Here is an 18809-nt window from a genome sequence, read left to right as displayed (position 1 = left end):
AGGCCACCGGATGAAGCACTGAGGCAGTGAGAATGTTGATATTGTAATATGTAAAATTCAAGTAGTCCTCATTCATCAGTCTCATTACAGCCAAATCTTTGCTGCAAAACTACTCAGAAGATTTGGTATGGTAGTACATGTTTATCTAGTTATTATTTTGGGAGCTAATATTACATGACACTGAACATTGGTAAATTACATTGTCACCTACAAGTTTAACATGTATTGCATGGAAAATTCAGTTCCATCAATCAGCTTTTTCTGTATCAGTGGATTCTGCTACTGCATTTCATGCCCTATTAACAATGCAGAAAAATAAAAGGCCTAACCATTGTTAAAATGACTGCCTTAAATGTGCATGCCACTGGACACTAGCTTCCAGTCACTAAAGCAGCCATTTGTCGTCATCCTTATCTCCTACGGCTAAGCCAATTTTGAATGCACCTTATCAATTTATGCGGAGTCTACACGTTCTACCCGTGTCTGTGTGGGTTTCCTCCAGGTGCTCCGGTTTCCTCCCACAAGTCCCGAAAGACGTGCTGTAGTTAATTTGGACATTCTGAATTCTCCCTCACTGTACCCCGAACAGGTGCTGGAATGTGCCAACTAGGGGCTTTTCACAGTAACTTCATTGCAGTGTTAATGTAAGCCTACTTGTGACAATAAAGATTATTGTTATTATCAACTCACTGACAAATGTTGATAGTTACGCCTGTTTTACTCTATCAAAGTCTTTCAATTTTGGACATCTCCATATCACCTCTCAACCTTTTTCTTCCAAGGAAAATAGCGCGGGTTTCTTTACTGTCTTCCTATTATTAAAGCTGCTCAACCCTGTCGCCCCACACCCCTTCTGCACCCTCTCCTGCATTCTATTCTCCTTTCAAACATGAGGCACCTAAGGCTCATCACAATATTGCAACAATGGCACAACCAATTATCTGAATAAGTTAAGCTTTGTGCCTCTTTGCTTTTGTACTCCATGATCCTATTTATAAAATCTTGCAACCAAGACATCATAACCAATACTGAAAAATTGGAGAATTATTTTTAAAATATGATTTAATTGTTTTCATATATTAGACATGAACAGATTCCATCCTCTACACCCTCAAAAAGAAAACAATAAAAATGACAAACAAATAATTGCTTCCAGCACTGGAAATAAAATATAATCGCATCTGAGAATTCAAGCTGCAAATGGAAAAAATAATTTGTGGGAAGCTTTACACCCAAAGGCTGTGTTGATTTACTCTTTTGTCATGTAGAAAATGGTCATCAAATTAAGATCTCTACAGATTATCCCAAAGGAACTTGTTAGCTGCTTAATGCGACTCAACAACTGTTTCAGGCTTAACGTAACCTGCAATTTCCATTTAATGCGAGGCAAAGATTAGTGCCCAAGCACACTAAAGAAAGTAATTCACAAGGAAGATTACATATAAAGAACAGTTGGTTGCAGAAGTTAAAAGATAAACTTTAACAGTTTCAGTTTTCTGAGAAAAGTTAATACGACCAAAAGATATTAATAAACTATAGAAGTAATTTAAGTAATCACCAAAACTATGACCCAATACACCACCCTCATTAAATTGTGGATACAAAGCTAAAAAGAATCCTGTCCAGCTTTCAATTTCCACTTCTACATGAAGATCACCAATACTTTATTCTCATACATTATGCAGAACAGGCTCAAAGGGCTAAGAGGGCGACTCCTGCTCCTATGTTTCAATTGAATAGGATCAATCTTACTCTTTAATATAAGGACTTCATTACGGACTACCGTTCCAAATTTCAAGGTTGGAGACCACCTGCAGCTGTACTGAAAATGGAAAGTAATGAGAAGCACATTGCTGTCTCACTCATGTGTGACTCACTGTTTCAACTGGGTACATCACATTTTTAATTTCCAGATGTCGTGTTGAAACCCTGGGAGACCCAAAGTGGATTGTTATAATAATCAAGGGTGGAAACAATAACTCAGTTTGAGAGCAAAGCTGAAACCAAACCAAGGAGACATTTAACAACAGGTCATGAATTTATTTACAGACTTGTGCCTCACAATTCACTACTAAAATGAAATGCAACTTTAAAAAAATTAAGATTCCACTGTTTCCTGAATTAAATAGAACCAAAGAATTCATACAGTGCAGAAGGAGGCCATTGGGCCCATCGGGTCTGCACAGACCCTCTGAAAGAGCACTCTACCTGGGTCCAATCCACCACCCTATTCACATAACCTCACCGAACCTGTACATTTTTGGACATTGGGAGGAAACTAAAGCACCCGGAGGAAACGCACACAGAAACACGGAGAAATTGCAAATTCCACAGTCAGTCACCCAAGGTCGGAATTGAACCCAGGTCCCCGGCACTGTGAGGCAGCAGTTCTAACCAGTGTATCACTTTTTTTTTTAAATCCCAGAATCCCTACAGTTCTGAAGGCCATTTCGCCAATCGAGTCTGCACCGATTCTCTGAAAGACCCCCTATCTAGGCCCACTCCCCTGCCCTATCCCCATAACCCCACCTAATCTGCACATCTTTTGGACACTAAGGGGCAATTTTTTTTTTTCTGTGTCCAATCCACCTCACCTGCTCATCTTTGGACTGTGGTAGGAAACCGGAGCACCCAGAGGAAACCCACACAGACACAAGTGAATGTGCAAACTCACATTCAATCATCAAAATCGGAACTGAACCCGGGTCCCTGACGCTGTGAAGTAGCAGTGCTAACCATTGTGCCGCCCATTAACATGAAAAGCAAAAGTTCATCATCACTGTCAAGAACATACTACTAATTTTTTTTTTGCTGTTTTATCGACAAATGCAATTGTCACAGATACATAAGAAAGCTTGAATGTTAGCCAGGAGTTTAAGAGGATATGCTCTTCTAATAAAGTCATGGATCTTTTAAATCCACAAGAGGAAATACAAGACGCCTTGGGTTAATGTTTTATTTGACTACTAGAATCTCCAATAATGCAAGTGCTTCTGTAATACACCATCATCTCAGTTGTGATTATGTACTCGGGTTTTGGAGGGGTCTGAAGGTAACAAATCCTCCATGAAGTTGCACATGGAAACTCAAAGGTTCTGATGAAAGGTCATTGACCAGAAATGTTAACTCTTTGCACAGTTGCTGCCAGACCAGCCGTGTATTTGCAGTTTTTATTTAAGTCAAAGGTTACACTGCTTTAGAGGTTGCGCATTTTAGGCCAATTGGTAATGGTCACATATGCATGACTGAAGCCTGTAGCTAAAATTTAAAAACCAGACTGATAGTATCACTACAGTCCAGAAGAAGGCTATTCGGCCTATTGAGTCTGCACCGGCTCTTGGAAAGAGCACCCTACTTAAGCCCAAGCCTCCACCCTATCCCGCAAACTCAGTAACACCATTTTTGAACACTAAGAGGCAATTTAGCATGGTCAATCCACCTAGCTTGCACATCTTTGGACCTTGGGAGGAAACCGGAGCACCCAGAGGAAACCAAGCAGACACAGAAAGAAAGTGCAAACTCCACACAAACAGTCACCCGAGGTCGGAATTGAATCGGACCCGGAAGCTGTGAGGCAGCAGGGCTTACCACTGTGCCACCATGCCATCCAGTACATTAAAAATATACTTCTATGACAACAGCTATGTATGCACAATATGAAAAAGAGAAAGGCAACACACATAGCAGAAGTCCATGATAATTTGTAAGAGGATTGAATTCACAACTGTAATATTACAGAGCAGAGGTCTTGGATGAGAACCATTCAAATATTTAAAAGGTACAAAATATAAGGGGTCAAAATGTTCAATGGTTTGTATTCCAAAGTTATTTAGAGTCATACAGTTTCAGTGGTAAAACAAATTGTATTAAAAGGATTTTGTAAATTAAATGGTTTGATTGGCTAACCATTCTTTAAAAAGTTTAAACTACTACATTCACACCAACTTGGCACTGTTACATTATTTTTAATTCTTTTATAATTTTGTTGCCCATACTCTGTTGTAATTGTTAAGAAAGTGGAACTCAGAGCTGGCATGGCCAAATCTAGGGAGTGAATAACATGGAAGAATTACCTAATCGAATGCTGTTGAAGCAGTTTCCTAGGTTAAAATGATATTGGTTATGCTTAAGTGTAATTTAACAGTTCCATAGAATGTGACAGAGTCTGTGCAGTATGAATTATATTCAAGGCTTATATAATGCATGGCATTTATGGCATCTTTGGACCCTGCAGCCAGGATTCAGATGATTTAGGGAGAAACAGTAATTTAAAAAAATCTAAAACGTGTTCAATAATAGGCAATCAGCAATGGATTGCCACTCCATTACGATTTACCTGCGCTGGGTGAGACTGAAGAAGCAAAGCAGGTCAGGGGTTTTTCAGGTCGGAGGGTGGGGACTCCAGTGTGGATGGGGTACTTAGTTGTCTTAGTTGTCGTGTGGGATTTGGTCTGGGTGTTTAAAATAGTTACTTTGAAGTTAGAAGTGCGTCCCCCCAACTTACTCAGAGTAACGATAAGTGTAAAACTGGGAGAACCATCTGAAGTTAGTAATTTAAATCTCTTTGTCGGATGGTTCCCAGCTCAGTGCAATTGTCCAAGGGATGTTAGCCCTTCTGGACAATAGCCAGTCCAGGTAAAGCCTTGGAAGCAACTTCCAAGAGGGATTCTCGAACATATCTTTGGGGTACCCCTCAAATGCGACACTGGGGAGCCAGGAAGTGATGGACCAATATTTAAAGTATCAAAGTGAAATCTAAGCACAATAACATTTATATTGTAACACTCATTTGTTTCTTTGTCTTCTCCAAATAATGTTATATTTGCAGACACAAGGATTGAAACTTGAAAGCCAACTTATGGCATTGAAAAGTAAGGAAATTATACCAGACTGTTGAGCTTATGATAGAAATGAACATTTGCATATAAACTTTCGAAAAACAGACTTGTAGTTCCACATTCCGCTCCAAGGGATTAAGGTTAAGTTCAGTTAAAATATAAATTCACAGGGCAGCATGGTGGCGCAGTGGTTAGCACTGCAGCCTCACGGCGCCAAGGTCCCAGGTTCGATCCAGCTCTGGGTCACTGTCCGTGTGGAGTTTGCACATTCTCCCGTGTTTGCGTGGGTTTCGCCCCCACAACCCAAAGATGTGCAGGGTAGGTGAATTGGCCATGCTAAATTGCCCCTTAATTGGAAAAAATGAATTGGATTCTCCAAATTTATTTAAAAATATATATAATCACAAAACAGATACCTTAAGTGAATCTGATTCACCATTGGTTACCAAATTAAATGTGATATCATTGATGCCGTTTATTTGAGTTACAGAAAGGGTAATCAGCAGAAAGTCCCCGCTCCACTGGGGGCCATGAAGTTGGAATAGTCATATTCATCTTAGGCCTTTGATAAATACATTCAATATTGAAAGTTCAGTTAAATTGAAAAGGATATATTGCCTGCTCACAGTTCTAAGGATGGGCCGAATCTTGAGCCCTTTGATTGGAAGGTCAAACAGCAAAGAACATAAACTGACAGCCCCAAGTAGTAAACACTCAAGACAAGGGTTAGATTCTCTCTCGGTCATATTGTCTGCAATTTCAGCAGTTGGACTGTTTGCATTTTGAAGCTTGAGCCAGCTGTGGAGCAGCAGGTGGCTGCGGAGCAAACTGCTGCTGCTCTTGCATCAATATCCAAGGTAGGGTTGCATAAGCAACACCAAGACTGTTACGAAAGCGGACGATGGGAAGTGCTGAGCAAAACCAAATATTTTGAAGAGCAGAAATGACCTTCAAAGTCTTGGGAATCACCTCCAAACAATACCAAGCCTGGGGCTGGTTTAGCACACTGGGCTAAATCGCTGGCTTTTAAAGCAGACCAAGCAGGCCAGCAACACAGTTCGATTCCCGTACCAGCCTCCCCGAACAGGCGCCAGAATGTGGCGACTAGGGACTTTTCACAGTAACTTCATTGAAGCCTACTCGTGACAATAAGCGATTTTCATTTCATTTCAAAGCAGTAATAGATCACTGAGAAAAAGTCCAGAGAGCAAAACCCTTTCACTTGGGTGAATCTGCAGCTGTCAAATCTCAGTACGTAAAAGACTTTACAGCCTGTCAAATGAATCTTCACTATCCTTTATGCCATGTTCTGTCAGGTAAATGCCAGGAAACATGTGCACTTATACGTAGTTAAAAACAGAATCCAGAGTTAAAAATAGACTTAGTCGTCTTTTGGAGGTGCAGTGGAAAGTATTGTTCTGTGTGCAGTCCAGGCAGATTGCTCCATACGTTAAAAACATAGGATATACTCTAAATACACAATTTAAATACATAGACATCAGGTGAAGCATATGGAATATAGTGCTACAACTGTAGAAAAGGTGTAGAAAACTGTAGAGAGATCAGTTCAGTCTATAAGAAGGCCATTCGGGAGTCTGGTAACAACGGGGAAGAAGCTGCTTTTGAACCTGTTGGTGTGTTCTCAAAACTTTTGTATATTCTGCCCAACAGCCAACCACTTGCCCAATCAGGTTTTCCATGCTACCAAACGCACTCGAGTAAAATGCAGAAGGTTATGGATTCCAGCAGCTTGCTGCCAGGGGTTTCGTTCTTTTAACCTATCTCAAGCACTGACAGCCACCCTCCCTGGTATAACGTAAAATTCCTCTCCAAAGGTGAGAAATTTATAATTATCTAGTTTACTTTAGAGTTTTACAAATGTGCTAACTTGAAATATACTTCCAGGGTTTTATGTTTGTTATTCTTCTTTCTTTTCATGGAATCCTTACAGTGCAGGAGGCCATTTGGCCCATCGAGTCTGCACCGACCCTCTGAACGAGCACCCTACCTAGGCCCAATCCCCTATCCTGTCCCCGTAAATCCACCTAGAGGCAATTTAGCATGGCCAATCCACCTAATCTGCACATCGTTGGACTGTGGGAGGAAACTCACACAGACACGGGAAGGCTCCCTACAGTCACCCGAGGTTGGAATCGAAGCTCGGTCCCCGGCGCTGTGAGGCAGCAGTGTTAACCACTGTGCCGCTTTTGACAGAAAGTTGAAAAGTACAGCGAGCCCTATATTTGCATCAGGTCAAGACTGAGCATGTATGTTTTTCTAAGCATGTTTCAGTTCTATAATGCCTCTTCCATGTTAGAATTGCAAAGTGTTCCCACAAGTATAAATGTTTTAATGCAGATTCCATATTATTAAAGATCCTAACTAGCTTGAATCTAAACATTATGTGTCCATACAAAATTCATAGGCTTGGATTTTCTCGCCCCTAACCCTACAGCATGTCTTCAGGCAGTGGAGGCAGCTCACCATTGGCTGCCAGTGGGGTCTTTTGGACCCACTAAGGTCTATGGTGTTTTGTGTGGCTCTCCCAGGAAACCTGTCACGGGGTGTCACTTACGGTGTGGGAAGGGCTGGAACATTTTACCGGTACGGTAGCGCAGTTTCTTCACAGCTCCAGGGTCCCAGGTTTGATTCCCGGCTTGAGTCACTGTCTGTGCGGAGTCTGCACATTCTCCATGTGTCTGTGTGGGTTTGCTCCGGGTGCTCTGGTTTCCTCCCACAGTCCAAAGATGTGCAGGTTAGCTGGATTGGCCATGCTAAATTGCCCTTAGGTTAGGTGGGTTTACTGGGTTACGGGGATGGGGTGGAGGTGTGGGTGTTCTTTGCAAGAGCCGGTGCAGACTCGATGGGCCGAATGGCCTCCTTCTGCACTGTAAATTCTATGATTCCGCGCACAAGCTCAGTGCGATCTTTAACAAAGTTTCAATTATCACCTTACCTTCAAGATTGTACTTTTTGGCAATTGGTAGACAAAAAAGACGAATGTGACTAATTAGTGGACTCCTCCAGCTTAGCTCTTCTGTGACTGCACTCTGGCAACGGGATCTGCCATAGGGGATCATGAAGGAGTAGGCTGCCATTATAAGGAGCCCCAGGGCAACCACCATCTGTCAGGGGAAAATAAACAAGACAGATAATTAAATGACAACAAAATCTAAAAGATAAAAGTTTGTTAATTTGAGCAAATTAACAAGACGATACTGTTTGTGAACAGTTATTGAATTTATAACCTGAAATAAATCCATAATAGACAAGATTAGGTACTGCACTGTAATCATGGATGCTTAAAAACTGTAAACACGCACCAAGCATATTCATAAACATTGCAAATCTTGCTGCATGCCAATGACACATTCACTACATTTTTCACCTCAAAAACAATCTAACTTTTGAACTAGAAAACATGTTGGGTTTTTGAGATGCACCACTAGTGCACTGAGACACTAACTACAAAGTGGCAGCATCATAGAATTTACAGTGCAGGAGGCCATTCGGCCCATTGAGTCTGCACCGGCTCTTGGAAAGAGCACCTTACTTAAGCCCACACCTCCGCCCTATACCCGTAAACCAGTAACCCCAACTCACCTTTTTGGACACTAAGGGTAATTAATCATGGCCAGTCCATATAACCTGCACATCTTTGGACTGTGGGAGGAAGCCGGAGCACCCGGAGGAAACCCATGAAGACACGGGGAGAACGTGCAGACCCAAGCTGTTCCTAACAGCACTGTGGGTATGCCTAGACCACATGGACAGCAGCAGTTCAGCCAGTGGATCACCCCCACCTCCTCAAGGGCAATAAGGATGGGCAATAAATGCTGGCCTAGGCAGTGATGCCCACCACCTGCAAAATAACTTTAAAAAAGCGGATAAGAGAAATCGATTACAAATTCATTTTTTAAGAAGAATATTTGTCAGGCTTGAAAGTTCTCACAAAAAGCCACGGCATCCATTATAGAGCCAAAATGAGGGGTGTGGTTGCTTTTTTCTGACGTGAGAGAAACGGTGATAAAGAGAGAAAGATGAAAACAATCTCAAGGTAAAACATTTTTTATCTGTTTTGAACGGTCTTATTTATAAAATGCCAATATTCAGTTAACCAAATAAACTTTCAAACCAACTTTCCGAAACGGAACTGGGCAGTGTTTTTTTAAAAATAAATTACCACAAAGTCAGCTATTTTCAAAAAGAAACTGATTTTCAAGTAAGCATCCTAGGCCTTTTTTATATTCTTTCATGGGATGTGGGCATCACTGGCTGGACGATTTATTGCCCATTCCTCAGAGTTGCAGAAGGCGTTTAAGAGTCAGCAAGGCCAGCATTTGTTGCCTTTCCTTAATTGCCCTTGAGTTGAGTAACTAGTTAGGCCATTCAAAGGATAGTTGTCAATCCCATGAGTCACATGTAAGCCAGACCAGGTACAGGTGGCAGATTTCCTTCCCTAAAGAACATTAGTGAACTAGATGGGTTTTTACAACAATCGACAATAGTGTTGTGGTCATAATTAGACTTCAATTCCAGACTTTCTTTTATTGAATTCAAATTTCACAATCTGCCGTGGTGGGATTCAAACCCCAGAGCATTAGACTGGGCCTCTAGATTACTAGTCCTGTGTCACTATCACTATGCAATCACCTCCCTTGTTGGGTATTAGAAACCTGAACAGTTTCCAGCCATCTTGCACACAAACCAGTACCTACACAGTCACCGGGGGGCAATAGTGATCAAATGTGATCCCCAATTTGAAACATTATTAGAATATATTGCCTCCCCACCTTCCTACACAACATTTTGTGTGCTCTCCAATTACCCATCAGGAAAACAAATATTCATTACTATGCTGCACTGTTTACATTACTATGTCTAAAAGCAAAATGAAACTAAATCTTTAAATGTCACAAATGCTGGAATCTATCACCAAGGAAGAAATAGTGAGGCATCTGGATAGAAATTGTCCCATTGGGCAGACGCAGCATGGGCTCATAAAGGGCAGGTCGTACCTAACTAATTTAGTGGAATTTTTTGAGGACATTACCAGTGCAGTCGATAACGGGGAGCCAATGGGTGTGGTATATCTGGATTTCCAGAAAGCCTTTGACAAGGTGCCACACAAAAGGTTGCTGCATCAGATAAAGAAGCATGGCATTAAGGGTAAAGTAGTAGCATGGATAGAGGATTGGTTAATTAATAGAAAGCAAAGAGTGGGGTTAATGGGTGTTTCTCTGGTTGGCAATCAGTAGCTAGTGGTGTTCCTCAGGGATCCGTGTTGGGCCCACAATTGTTCACAATTTACATAGATGATTTGGAGTTGGGGACCAAGGGCAATGTGTCCAACTTTGCAGACGACACTAAGATGAGTGGTAAAGCGAAAAATGCAGAGGATACTGGAAGTCTGCAGAGGGATTTGGATAGGTTAAGTGAATGGGCTAGGGTCTGGCAGATGGAATACAATGTTGACAAATGTGAGGTGATCCATTTTGGTAGGAATAACAGCAAACGGGATTATTATTTAAATAATAAAATATTAAAGCATGCTGCTGTGCAGAGAGACCTGGGTGTGCTCGTGCATGAGTCACAGAAAGTTGGTTTACAGGTGCAACAGGTGATTAAGAAGGCGAATGGAATTTTGTCCTTCATTGCTAGAGGGATGGAGTTTAAGTCTAGGGAGGTTATGCTGCAATTGTATACAGTGTTAGTGAGGCCACACCTGGAGTATTGTGTTCAGATTTGGTCTCCTTACTTGAGAAAGGACGTACTGGCACTTGAGGGTGTGCAGAGGAGATTCACTAGGTTAATCCTAGAGCTGAGGGGGTTGGATTACGAGGAGAGGTTGAGTAGACTGGGACTGTACTCGTTGGAATTTAGAAGGATGAGGGGGGGATCTTATAGAAACATAAAATTATGAAGGAATAGATAGGATAGATGCGGGCAGGTTGTTTCCACTGGCGGGTGAAAGCAGAACCAGGGGGCATAGCCTCAAAATAAGGGGAAGTAGATTTAGGACTGAGTTTAGGAGGAACTTCTTCACCCAAAGGGTTGTGAATCTATGGAATTCCTTGCCCAGTGAAGCAGTTGAGGCTCCTTCATTCAATGTTTTTAAGGTAAAGATAGATCGTTTTTTGAAGAATAAAGGGATTAAGGGTTATGGTGTTCAGGCCAGAAAGTGGAGCTGAGTCCACAAAAGATCAGCCATGATCTCATTGAATGGTGGAGCAGGCTCGAGGGGCCAGATGGCCTACTCCTGCTCCTAGTTCTTATGTTCTAAATCAACAGGATACCACTTCAAAGTCTATCTACTCCTTACAATCATTTACCTACTCCCTATTCATTTGACACTGATAGTAGATGTCTTTTGACCTTTAATATTTCTCCTCTTCAAGCAATTATCTTAGCCTTATGGTCTGTTCAAATCACTGTTTGCGGCAGAAAATTCCACATTTCAACCACTCTCTTGTGTAATTTTATTTGGCTCATCTCTTGGAATTCTTTGTGAGATTACTGGTCTAAATGTTACAGCCAGCAGTAACTCATCATTCGCTGCAGTGACAGATGCTCATGGGCTTTTAACCACAGAGTGTAATTGTGTGTCTAATCCAATGTTGTGCCCTCTACAGGGATCTACAAGCAGGCCAAGCCAACAGCGAGGACCTTCCACTAAATTGAAGATCCTCACTTGGGCAGGGTCGAAAACAGGAAGCAAAAACCTAGCTTTTCTATGCACTGAAAATGAAATAAAGGCTGGGAAAGAAAGTAAGATGGAACTGAATTGAATTAAAAGAAGCACAGTAAAAAAAATATACTTCTGAAATCACCAAATCCAATTACATTCTGAAAGAATGAGAATGAAATTATTGTTTTCAGGCCAGAGCGGTTATTTGGCAGTAATTATCATTTAGTACACTTAAAATGCTAAATGCACTTGCTTCTTAATTCGTCAGCCCTATTTTTTAACTATATTTCATTAACAAATACTGCATTTGCTTGCTATTTGCTATTTTAAAGCTACTCTACAGCAATGACTGTTCCAGCATAACTCAAGGCAGGATTTTTCAAACTGCGGGTCACAAGCCACAGGTGGTTCACGGCATTCCCGATTGCAGGAAAAGCACCCAACAGCTGCGACCAGCTTTTAAGCGTGCCAGTCACAACCGGCCTTTAAATGCGAATGATGCAATCTTCCCGCCAGAAGCGGTGGCAGAGAGCAGGTCACATGCCCTGTACATCTGTGCTTTTGGTGCGAAATCACGGAGGAGAGATTTCTCCATTTTCCAGCTGCAAGCAAACAGGGCAACAGAACTGAAGATGGATCATTTCCCCTGGATGCTAAGGAGGGCTTTGCTGGGTTGAACGGGCAGGGTACACCATTGTCGTTTCCAATGTCTAGATCAATGTAAGGTGATCGATCCAGATTTATTCCTTTTCAACAATGGCGTTCAGAAAACTGGGTGACTTTTAAGACTGGTACAAACATTTGTGATCAAATTACAATAATGAACCAATTTCATCATCTCATCAACCCTTCCATTCCATCCATCCCATGACACCATCTAATGCAATTGTCTCCCTCCCACAGGAATATAGGAGTCGGCCTTTCATCCCCATGAGCCTGCTCTGGCATTCAACTAATCTCCTACCACACACCACCTTCCCGCACTATCCTTGTATCCCTTGATGTTAATGATATCTATAAATCTACGAACTCTGCTCTGAACATATTCAATTACTGAGCCGCCCATGCCATCTCCTCCTTCCCAAGCACCCCCCCATTCCGTCCCCTCTCTGCTAAAGAACGTAGAGCATAGAACATTACAGCGCAGTACAGGACCTTCGGCCCTCGATGTTGCGCCGACCTGTGAAACCACTCTAAAGCCCATCTACACTATTCCCTTATCATCCATATGTTTATCCAATGACCATTTAAATGCCCTTAATGTTGGCGAGTCCACTACTGTTGTAGGCAGGGCATTCCACACCCTTACTACTCTCTGAGTAAAGAACCTACCTCTGACATCTGTCCTATATCTATCTCCCCTCAATTTAAAGCTATGGTGCCTCATCATCCGAGGAAAAAGGCTCTCATTGTCCACGCTATCTAATCCTCTGATCATCTTTTATGCCTCAATGAAGTCACCTCTTAACCTTCTTCTCTCTAATGAAAACAGCCTCAAGTCCCTCAGCCTTTCCTCATAAGATCTTCCCTCCATACCAGGCAACATCCTGGTAAATCTCCTCTGCACCCTTTTCAATGCTTCCACATCCTTCCTATAATGCGGTGACCAGAACAGCACGCAATACTCCAAATGCGGCCGCACCAGAGTTTTGTATAGCTGCAACATTTAACTCATGTCTCCGAAACTCAATCCCTCTACCAATAAAAGCGAACACCCCTTGCGCTTTCTGAACAACCCTATCAACCTGGGTGGAAACTTTCAGGGATCTATGTACATGGACACCGAGATCTCTCTGCTCATCCACACTACCAAGAATCTTACCATTAGCCCAGTACTCTATCTTCCTGTTACTCCTTCCAAAATTAATCACCTCACACTTTTCTGCATTAAACTCCATTTGCCACCTGTCAGCCCAGCTCTGCAGCTTATCTATGTCCCTCTCTAACCTGCAACATCCTTCCGCACTGTCCACAACTCCACCGACCTTAGTGTCATCTGCAAATTTACTCACCCATCCATCTACGCCCTCCTCCAGGTCATTTATAAAAATGACAAACAGCAGTGGCCCCAAAACAGATCCTTGTGGTACACCACTAGTAACTGAATTCCAAGCTGAACATTTCCCATCAACCACAAACCTCCGTTTTCTTACAGCGAGCCAATTTCTGATCCAAACTGCTAAATCATCCTGAATCCCATGCCTCCGTATTTTCTGCAATAGCCTACCGTGGGGAACCTTATCAAAAGCTTTATTGAAATCCATACACCACATCAACTGCTTTACTCTCTTCCACCTGTTTGGTCACCTTCTCAAAGAACTCAATAAGGTTTGTGATGCATGACTTACCCTTTGCAAAACCGTGTTGACTATCCCTAATCAAACTATTCCTTTATATATGATTATAAATCCTATCTCTTATAAACCTTTCCAAGACTTTATCCACAACAGAAGTAAGGCTCACTGGTCTATAGTTATCGGGGTTGTCTCTACTCCCCTTCTTGAACAAGGGGACAACATTTGCTATCCTCCAGTCTTCTGGCACTATTCCTGTAGACAATGACGACATAAAGATCAAAGCCAAAGGCTCAGCAATCTCCTCCCTAGTTTCCCAAAGAATCCTAGGATAAATCCCATCCGGCCCAGGGGACTTATCTATTTTCACACTTTCCAGAATTGCTAACACCTCCTCCTTTTGAATCTCAAGCCCTTCTAGTATAGTAGCCTGTAACTCAGTATTCTCCTCGACAACGTTGTCTTTTTCCTGCGTGAATACTGACGAAAAATATTCATTTAGTATCTCTCCCATCTCCTCAGACTCCACGCACAACTTCCCACTATTGTCCTTGACTGGCCCTACTCTTACCCTCGTCAATCTTTTATTCCTGACATACCTACAGAAAGCTTTAGGGTTATCCTTGATCCTACCTGCCAAGGACTTCTCATGTCCCCTCCTGGCTCTTCTGAGATCTCTTTAGGACCTTCCTAGCTAACTTGTAACTCCCGATCGTCCTAACTGAACCTTCACGTCTCATCTTTACATAAGCCTCCTTCTTCCTCTTGACAAGTGATTCAACTACTTTAGTAAACCATGGTTCCCTCGCTTGACCACTTCCTCCCTGCCTGACAGGTACATACTTATCAAGGACACATAGTAGCTGTTCCTTGAATGAGCTCCACATTTCAATTGTGCCCATCCCCTGCAGTTTCCTTCCCATCTTATGCATCCCAAGTCTTGCCTCATCGCATCATAATTACCTTTCCCCAGGTTGTAACTCCTGCCCTGTGGTCCCAACCCATGCTGCAAGTTCACCCACCTTATTCCGGATGCTCCTGGCATTGAAGTACACACTTTAAACCACCTTCCCGTCTGCCTGCCTGTATACTGGAGCTACAATTCAGGTTCCCAACTCCCTGCTGAATTAGTTTAAACCCTCCCGAAGAGCATTAGCAAATTCCCCCCCCAGGATATTGGTACCCCTCTGGTCCAGGTGTAGACCATCCTGTTTGTAGAGGTCCCACCTACCCCAGAATGAGCCCCAATTATCCAGGTATCTGAAACCCTCCCTCCTGCACCATCCCTGTAGCCACGTGTTCAACTGCTCTCGCTCCCTATTCCTCGTCTCGCTAGCACGTGACACGGGTAACAACCCAGAGATAATAACTGTGTTTGTTCTAGCTCTAAGTTTCCACCCTAGCTCCCTGAATTCCTGCCTTACATCCCTATCCCTTTTCCTGCCTATGTCATTGGTGCTTATGTGGACCACGACTTGGGGCTGCTCCCCATCCCCCTTAAGGATCCCGAAAACAAGACCCGAGGCATCACGTACCCTGGAACCTGGGTGGCAACACACCAACCGCATTCCCACAGAATCTCCTGTCTATCCCTCTAACTATGGAGTCTCCAATGACTAATGCTCTACTCCTCTCCCCCCTTCCCTTCTGAGCAACAGGGACAGACTCTGTGCCAGAGATCTGTACCCCATGGCTTACCCCTGGTAAGTCATCCCCCCACCAGTATCCAAAGCGGTATACTTGTTACTAAGGGGAACGGCCACAGAGGATCCCTGTACTGACTGCTTCCTCCCAGCCCCTCTCACCGTCACCCATCTATCTTCATTCTTCGGAGTAACTACATCCCTGAAGCTTCATCTATGACCACCTATGCCTCCCGAATGAACAATTATCAATCAATACTTCGAAACTCGGTTTCATATTAATACAAACTATTGAATGTCCTTATGGGTGGCATGGTAGCACAGTGGTTAGCACTGTTGTTGCACAGCTCCAGGGTCTCAGGTTAGATTCCTGCTTGGTTCACTGTCTGTGCAGAGTCTGCATTTCTCCCTGTGTCGGCGTGGGTTTCCTCCGGGTGCGCCAGTTTCCTCCCACAGATGTGCAGCTTAGGTGGATTGGCCATGCGAAATTGCCCTTAGTGTCCAAATAAAAAGGTTAGGTGGGGTTACTGGGATACGGTGGAGGTGTGGGCATAAGTAGAGTGCTCTCTCCGAGGGCCGGTGCAGACTCGATGGGCCCAATGGCCTCCTTCTGCACTGTAAATTCAATGATAATCTTTTTCTTATATATTTAGAGTACACAATTCATTTTTTCCAATGAAGGGGGTAATTAAGCGTGGCCAATCCACCTAGCCTGCACAACTTTGGGTTGTGGGGGTAAAACCTACACAAACGGGGAGAATGTACAAACCACACGGACAGTGACCCAGAGCCGGGATCGACCTGGGACCTTGGCGTTGTGGGCAGCACTGTTACCCACTGCGCCACCATGCTGCCCCCTCTCTGATAATCTATGAAAAAAAATTTCCAAGTATTAATCTTATTGAAAATCAAAATAGATCTGCCAGAAGAAAATCTTAAAGCTTTTAGAACCAATACAAACATTTTAAGAAGTATTACCACTCTGCATTCACATGTTATGAAAGTGTGAAATGCACAAGTTCCAACAAGTTGATGAAGGATGGCACCCAAATTGAAGACTGATACATTGGAAACATTTATCATCACATGATCAGGGAACATTTATCAAGTGATCATATTAATTATGTTTCACAGAGAAGGAAATGAGTACATATCATGGTTATGTGGCATCTGAAGGCTTGGCTCTTCTTTCACAACAATGCACACAGGAGCCATGTTTTTGTTGCGTTCATGCCTTTTCTATTAATTGGCTATCTAAAAGTACAGATGATGTTCTAACTGCAACCTAACCATTATTATTTTACTATTGTTCTTGGTGGTACAGTCATTGAGTCTTACAGCACAGAAAGAGGCTTTTCATCCCATCTTGTCTGCGTCGTTTGATCACTGGATGCTGGCCTTTTTCAAATAGCTTTATCTACTTACAAATATGCTTTCAGGAAATTAGACAATGCATAATTTCTCTCTGTTCAGCCACATCCTTGAGCATTTTTCTATTCCATTTAATGTAATTCCTTTTAATTATTACCAAGGCTAAATACTATCTTGTCAGCTAGTTTCACAAGCCTACCTTGTGCCCTCCTGATGTCTTTTACAATCATGTGGCCAGATCTCCTATTTTTGTGTTGTCAGCAAATCTCAGATGACCAAATGTAAATCAAATATATCATACACAGTCACATATAGTGGCCTCCATTAGGTACCTTACACTTCATCCAGCCCCTCCCCAATTCAACACCTACTGCATTGCATTTATCCAGTCAGCTCTTCAAAAAACTAATTTGCTGCATGACTCTGATGACCAGACAGCCATTTCGAAATATTGACTGGCTGCCCCAGAGTTACCCCGTTTAGTGTACACTCGAGTGTTACATCAGCAAGCTTTCAGTCCTCCAGCACTATTTTAAAATCTAGGAAGGATTTAAAGATTGTGGTCAGATCCTCTGCTATGCATCTTTTCCTAACCTGTTGAAAATCCATCGACCGAATCAGGTGCGAGGGAAAATGCACTTAGTAACTTGGTGACACTTCCCCTTGGGTCAACCAAGTCCCGAGAGAGATCAGTTGCTCATGGCTGCAAAGTCAGGAAACAGTAAGTCGGGGAAACAGAGCGGCCCCTGCAGCCAGTGACCCACCCAGCGGGTTACTTTGCACCAACTTCCTATTTTTGGATGAATTGCTCAATGTGGGGGCAGGTCCGGGACAGACTGAGTCAGCAGCAAAGAGGAAATGAGAAGCAAAACCAGAAATCCCAGACCAGGGGGGAAACTGCGTGAACTGTCGTGGACGGCCTGCGAATCCCGGGCCTCTCTGCCTAAGGCCCCGGGTTGCTGGCACCGACCGGGACCGATGATGCCCGACTGACTGGCCGGGCACCAACCCCTTCTCCCTCACCTTAGCCGCCGTCAGGAGCCGCGGGTGTCTGACCGCTTCCCTCTGGGGTTCGTTGGTCTCCAGGATTTGGGCGATGAACCTCTCGATGTCGCGCTCGGACATGCCATAGCGCTCCCCGGACTGCCGCAGCACCTCCACGCTGTCGGCCAGCTTCTCATAGATACACGGCTCACTGAGGGCGGCCCCCATCATCCGCCATCACTGGAGCCCACGGAGGGAACCGCGCCTGCGCTACCGGGCATCATCACTGCGCCTGCGCTGCCTGACATCACCACTGCGCCTGCGCTGCCGGGCATCATCACTGCGCCTGCGCTGCCGGGCATCATCACTGCGCCTGCGCTGCCGGGCATCATCACTGCGCCTGCGCTGCCTTGTATTATGTCAGGGTACATAAGATTCAGAACGGCCGAGGGCAGCTAGGCTGTCAGGATAATGGCGTTCGCAGCCATGGCCATGGTTTCAGGGGGTAATAGAATGAATCATAGAATTTCAGTGCTGAAGGACGCCATCCGGCCCATCGAGCCCATCGAATCCACACTGGCCCTTGGAAAGAGCACCCTACCGAAGCCCACACCTCCACCCTATCCCTGTAACCCCGCTTAATCTTTTTGGACACGAAGGGAAATTTAGCATGGCCAATCCACCTAACCTGCACGTCTTTGGACTGTGGGAGGAAACCGGAGCACCCGGAGAAAACCCACGCAGATACCGGAGAACGTGCAGACTCCGCACAGACAGTGACCCAAGGCAGGAATCGAACCTGGGATGCTGGAGCTGTGAAGCAACTGTGCTAACCACTATGCTACCATGCTGCACCCATGTCGCCATCAAGGAACTCTCAGAGTAGCTGGTGACATTCATCAACAGAAAGGGGCTTCTACTTGCACAATGTTCTGGTGGTCTGTGATCAGAGAAAGCAAATAATGCAGATTTGTGGACAATATCCAGTCAG

At 43.7% G+C, this 18809-nt stretch overlaps 1 protein-coding gene across 2 annotated transcripts in view; it reads right to left on the bottom strand.

Moving 5' to 3' along the window:
- c15h6orf89 (chromosome 15 C6orf89 homolog) overlaps nucleotides 1-18082 on the bottom strand; it is a 33151-nt gene extending 15069 nt beyond the window's left edge. For both annotated transcript variants that reach the window (XM_038819912.1, XM_038819911.1), the window contains exons 1-2: nucleotides 17858-18082; nucleotides 7795-7963 (exon numbers count right to left, since the gene is read on the bottom strand). In XM_038819912.1, coding sequence (XP_038675840.1) covers nucleotides 7795-7963; nucleotides 17858-18049 — 361 coding nt within the window. In that variant the 5' untranslated portion in view covers nucleotides 18050-18082. The remainder of the gene's footprint in view (nucleotides 1-7794; nucleotides 7964-17857) is intronic.
- Nucleotides 18083-18809: the final 727 nt, after the last annotated feature.

The sequence above is a fragment of the Scyliorhinus canicula genome, chromosome 15 (assembly GCF_902713615.1).
Source record: "Scyliorhinus canicula chromosome 15, sScyCan1.1, whole genome shotgun sequence".
Classification (NCBI taxonomy): domain Eukaryota; kingdom Metazoa; phylum Chordata; class Chondrichthyes; order Carcharhiniformes; family Scyliorhinidae; genus Scyliorhinus; species Scyliorhinus canicula.
The sequence above is the reverse complement of the archived record's forward strand: the minus strand, read 5'-3'. Positions and strand labels throughout refer to the sequence as shown.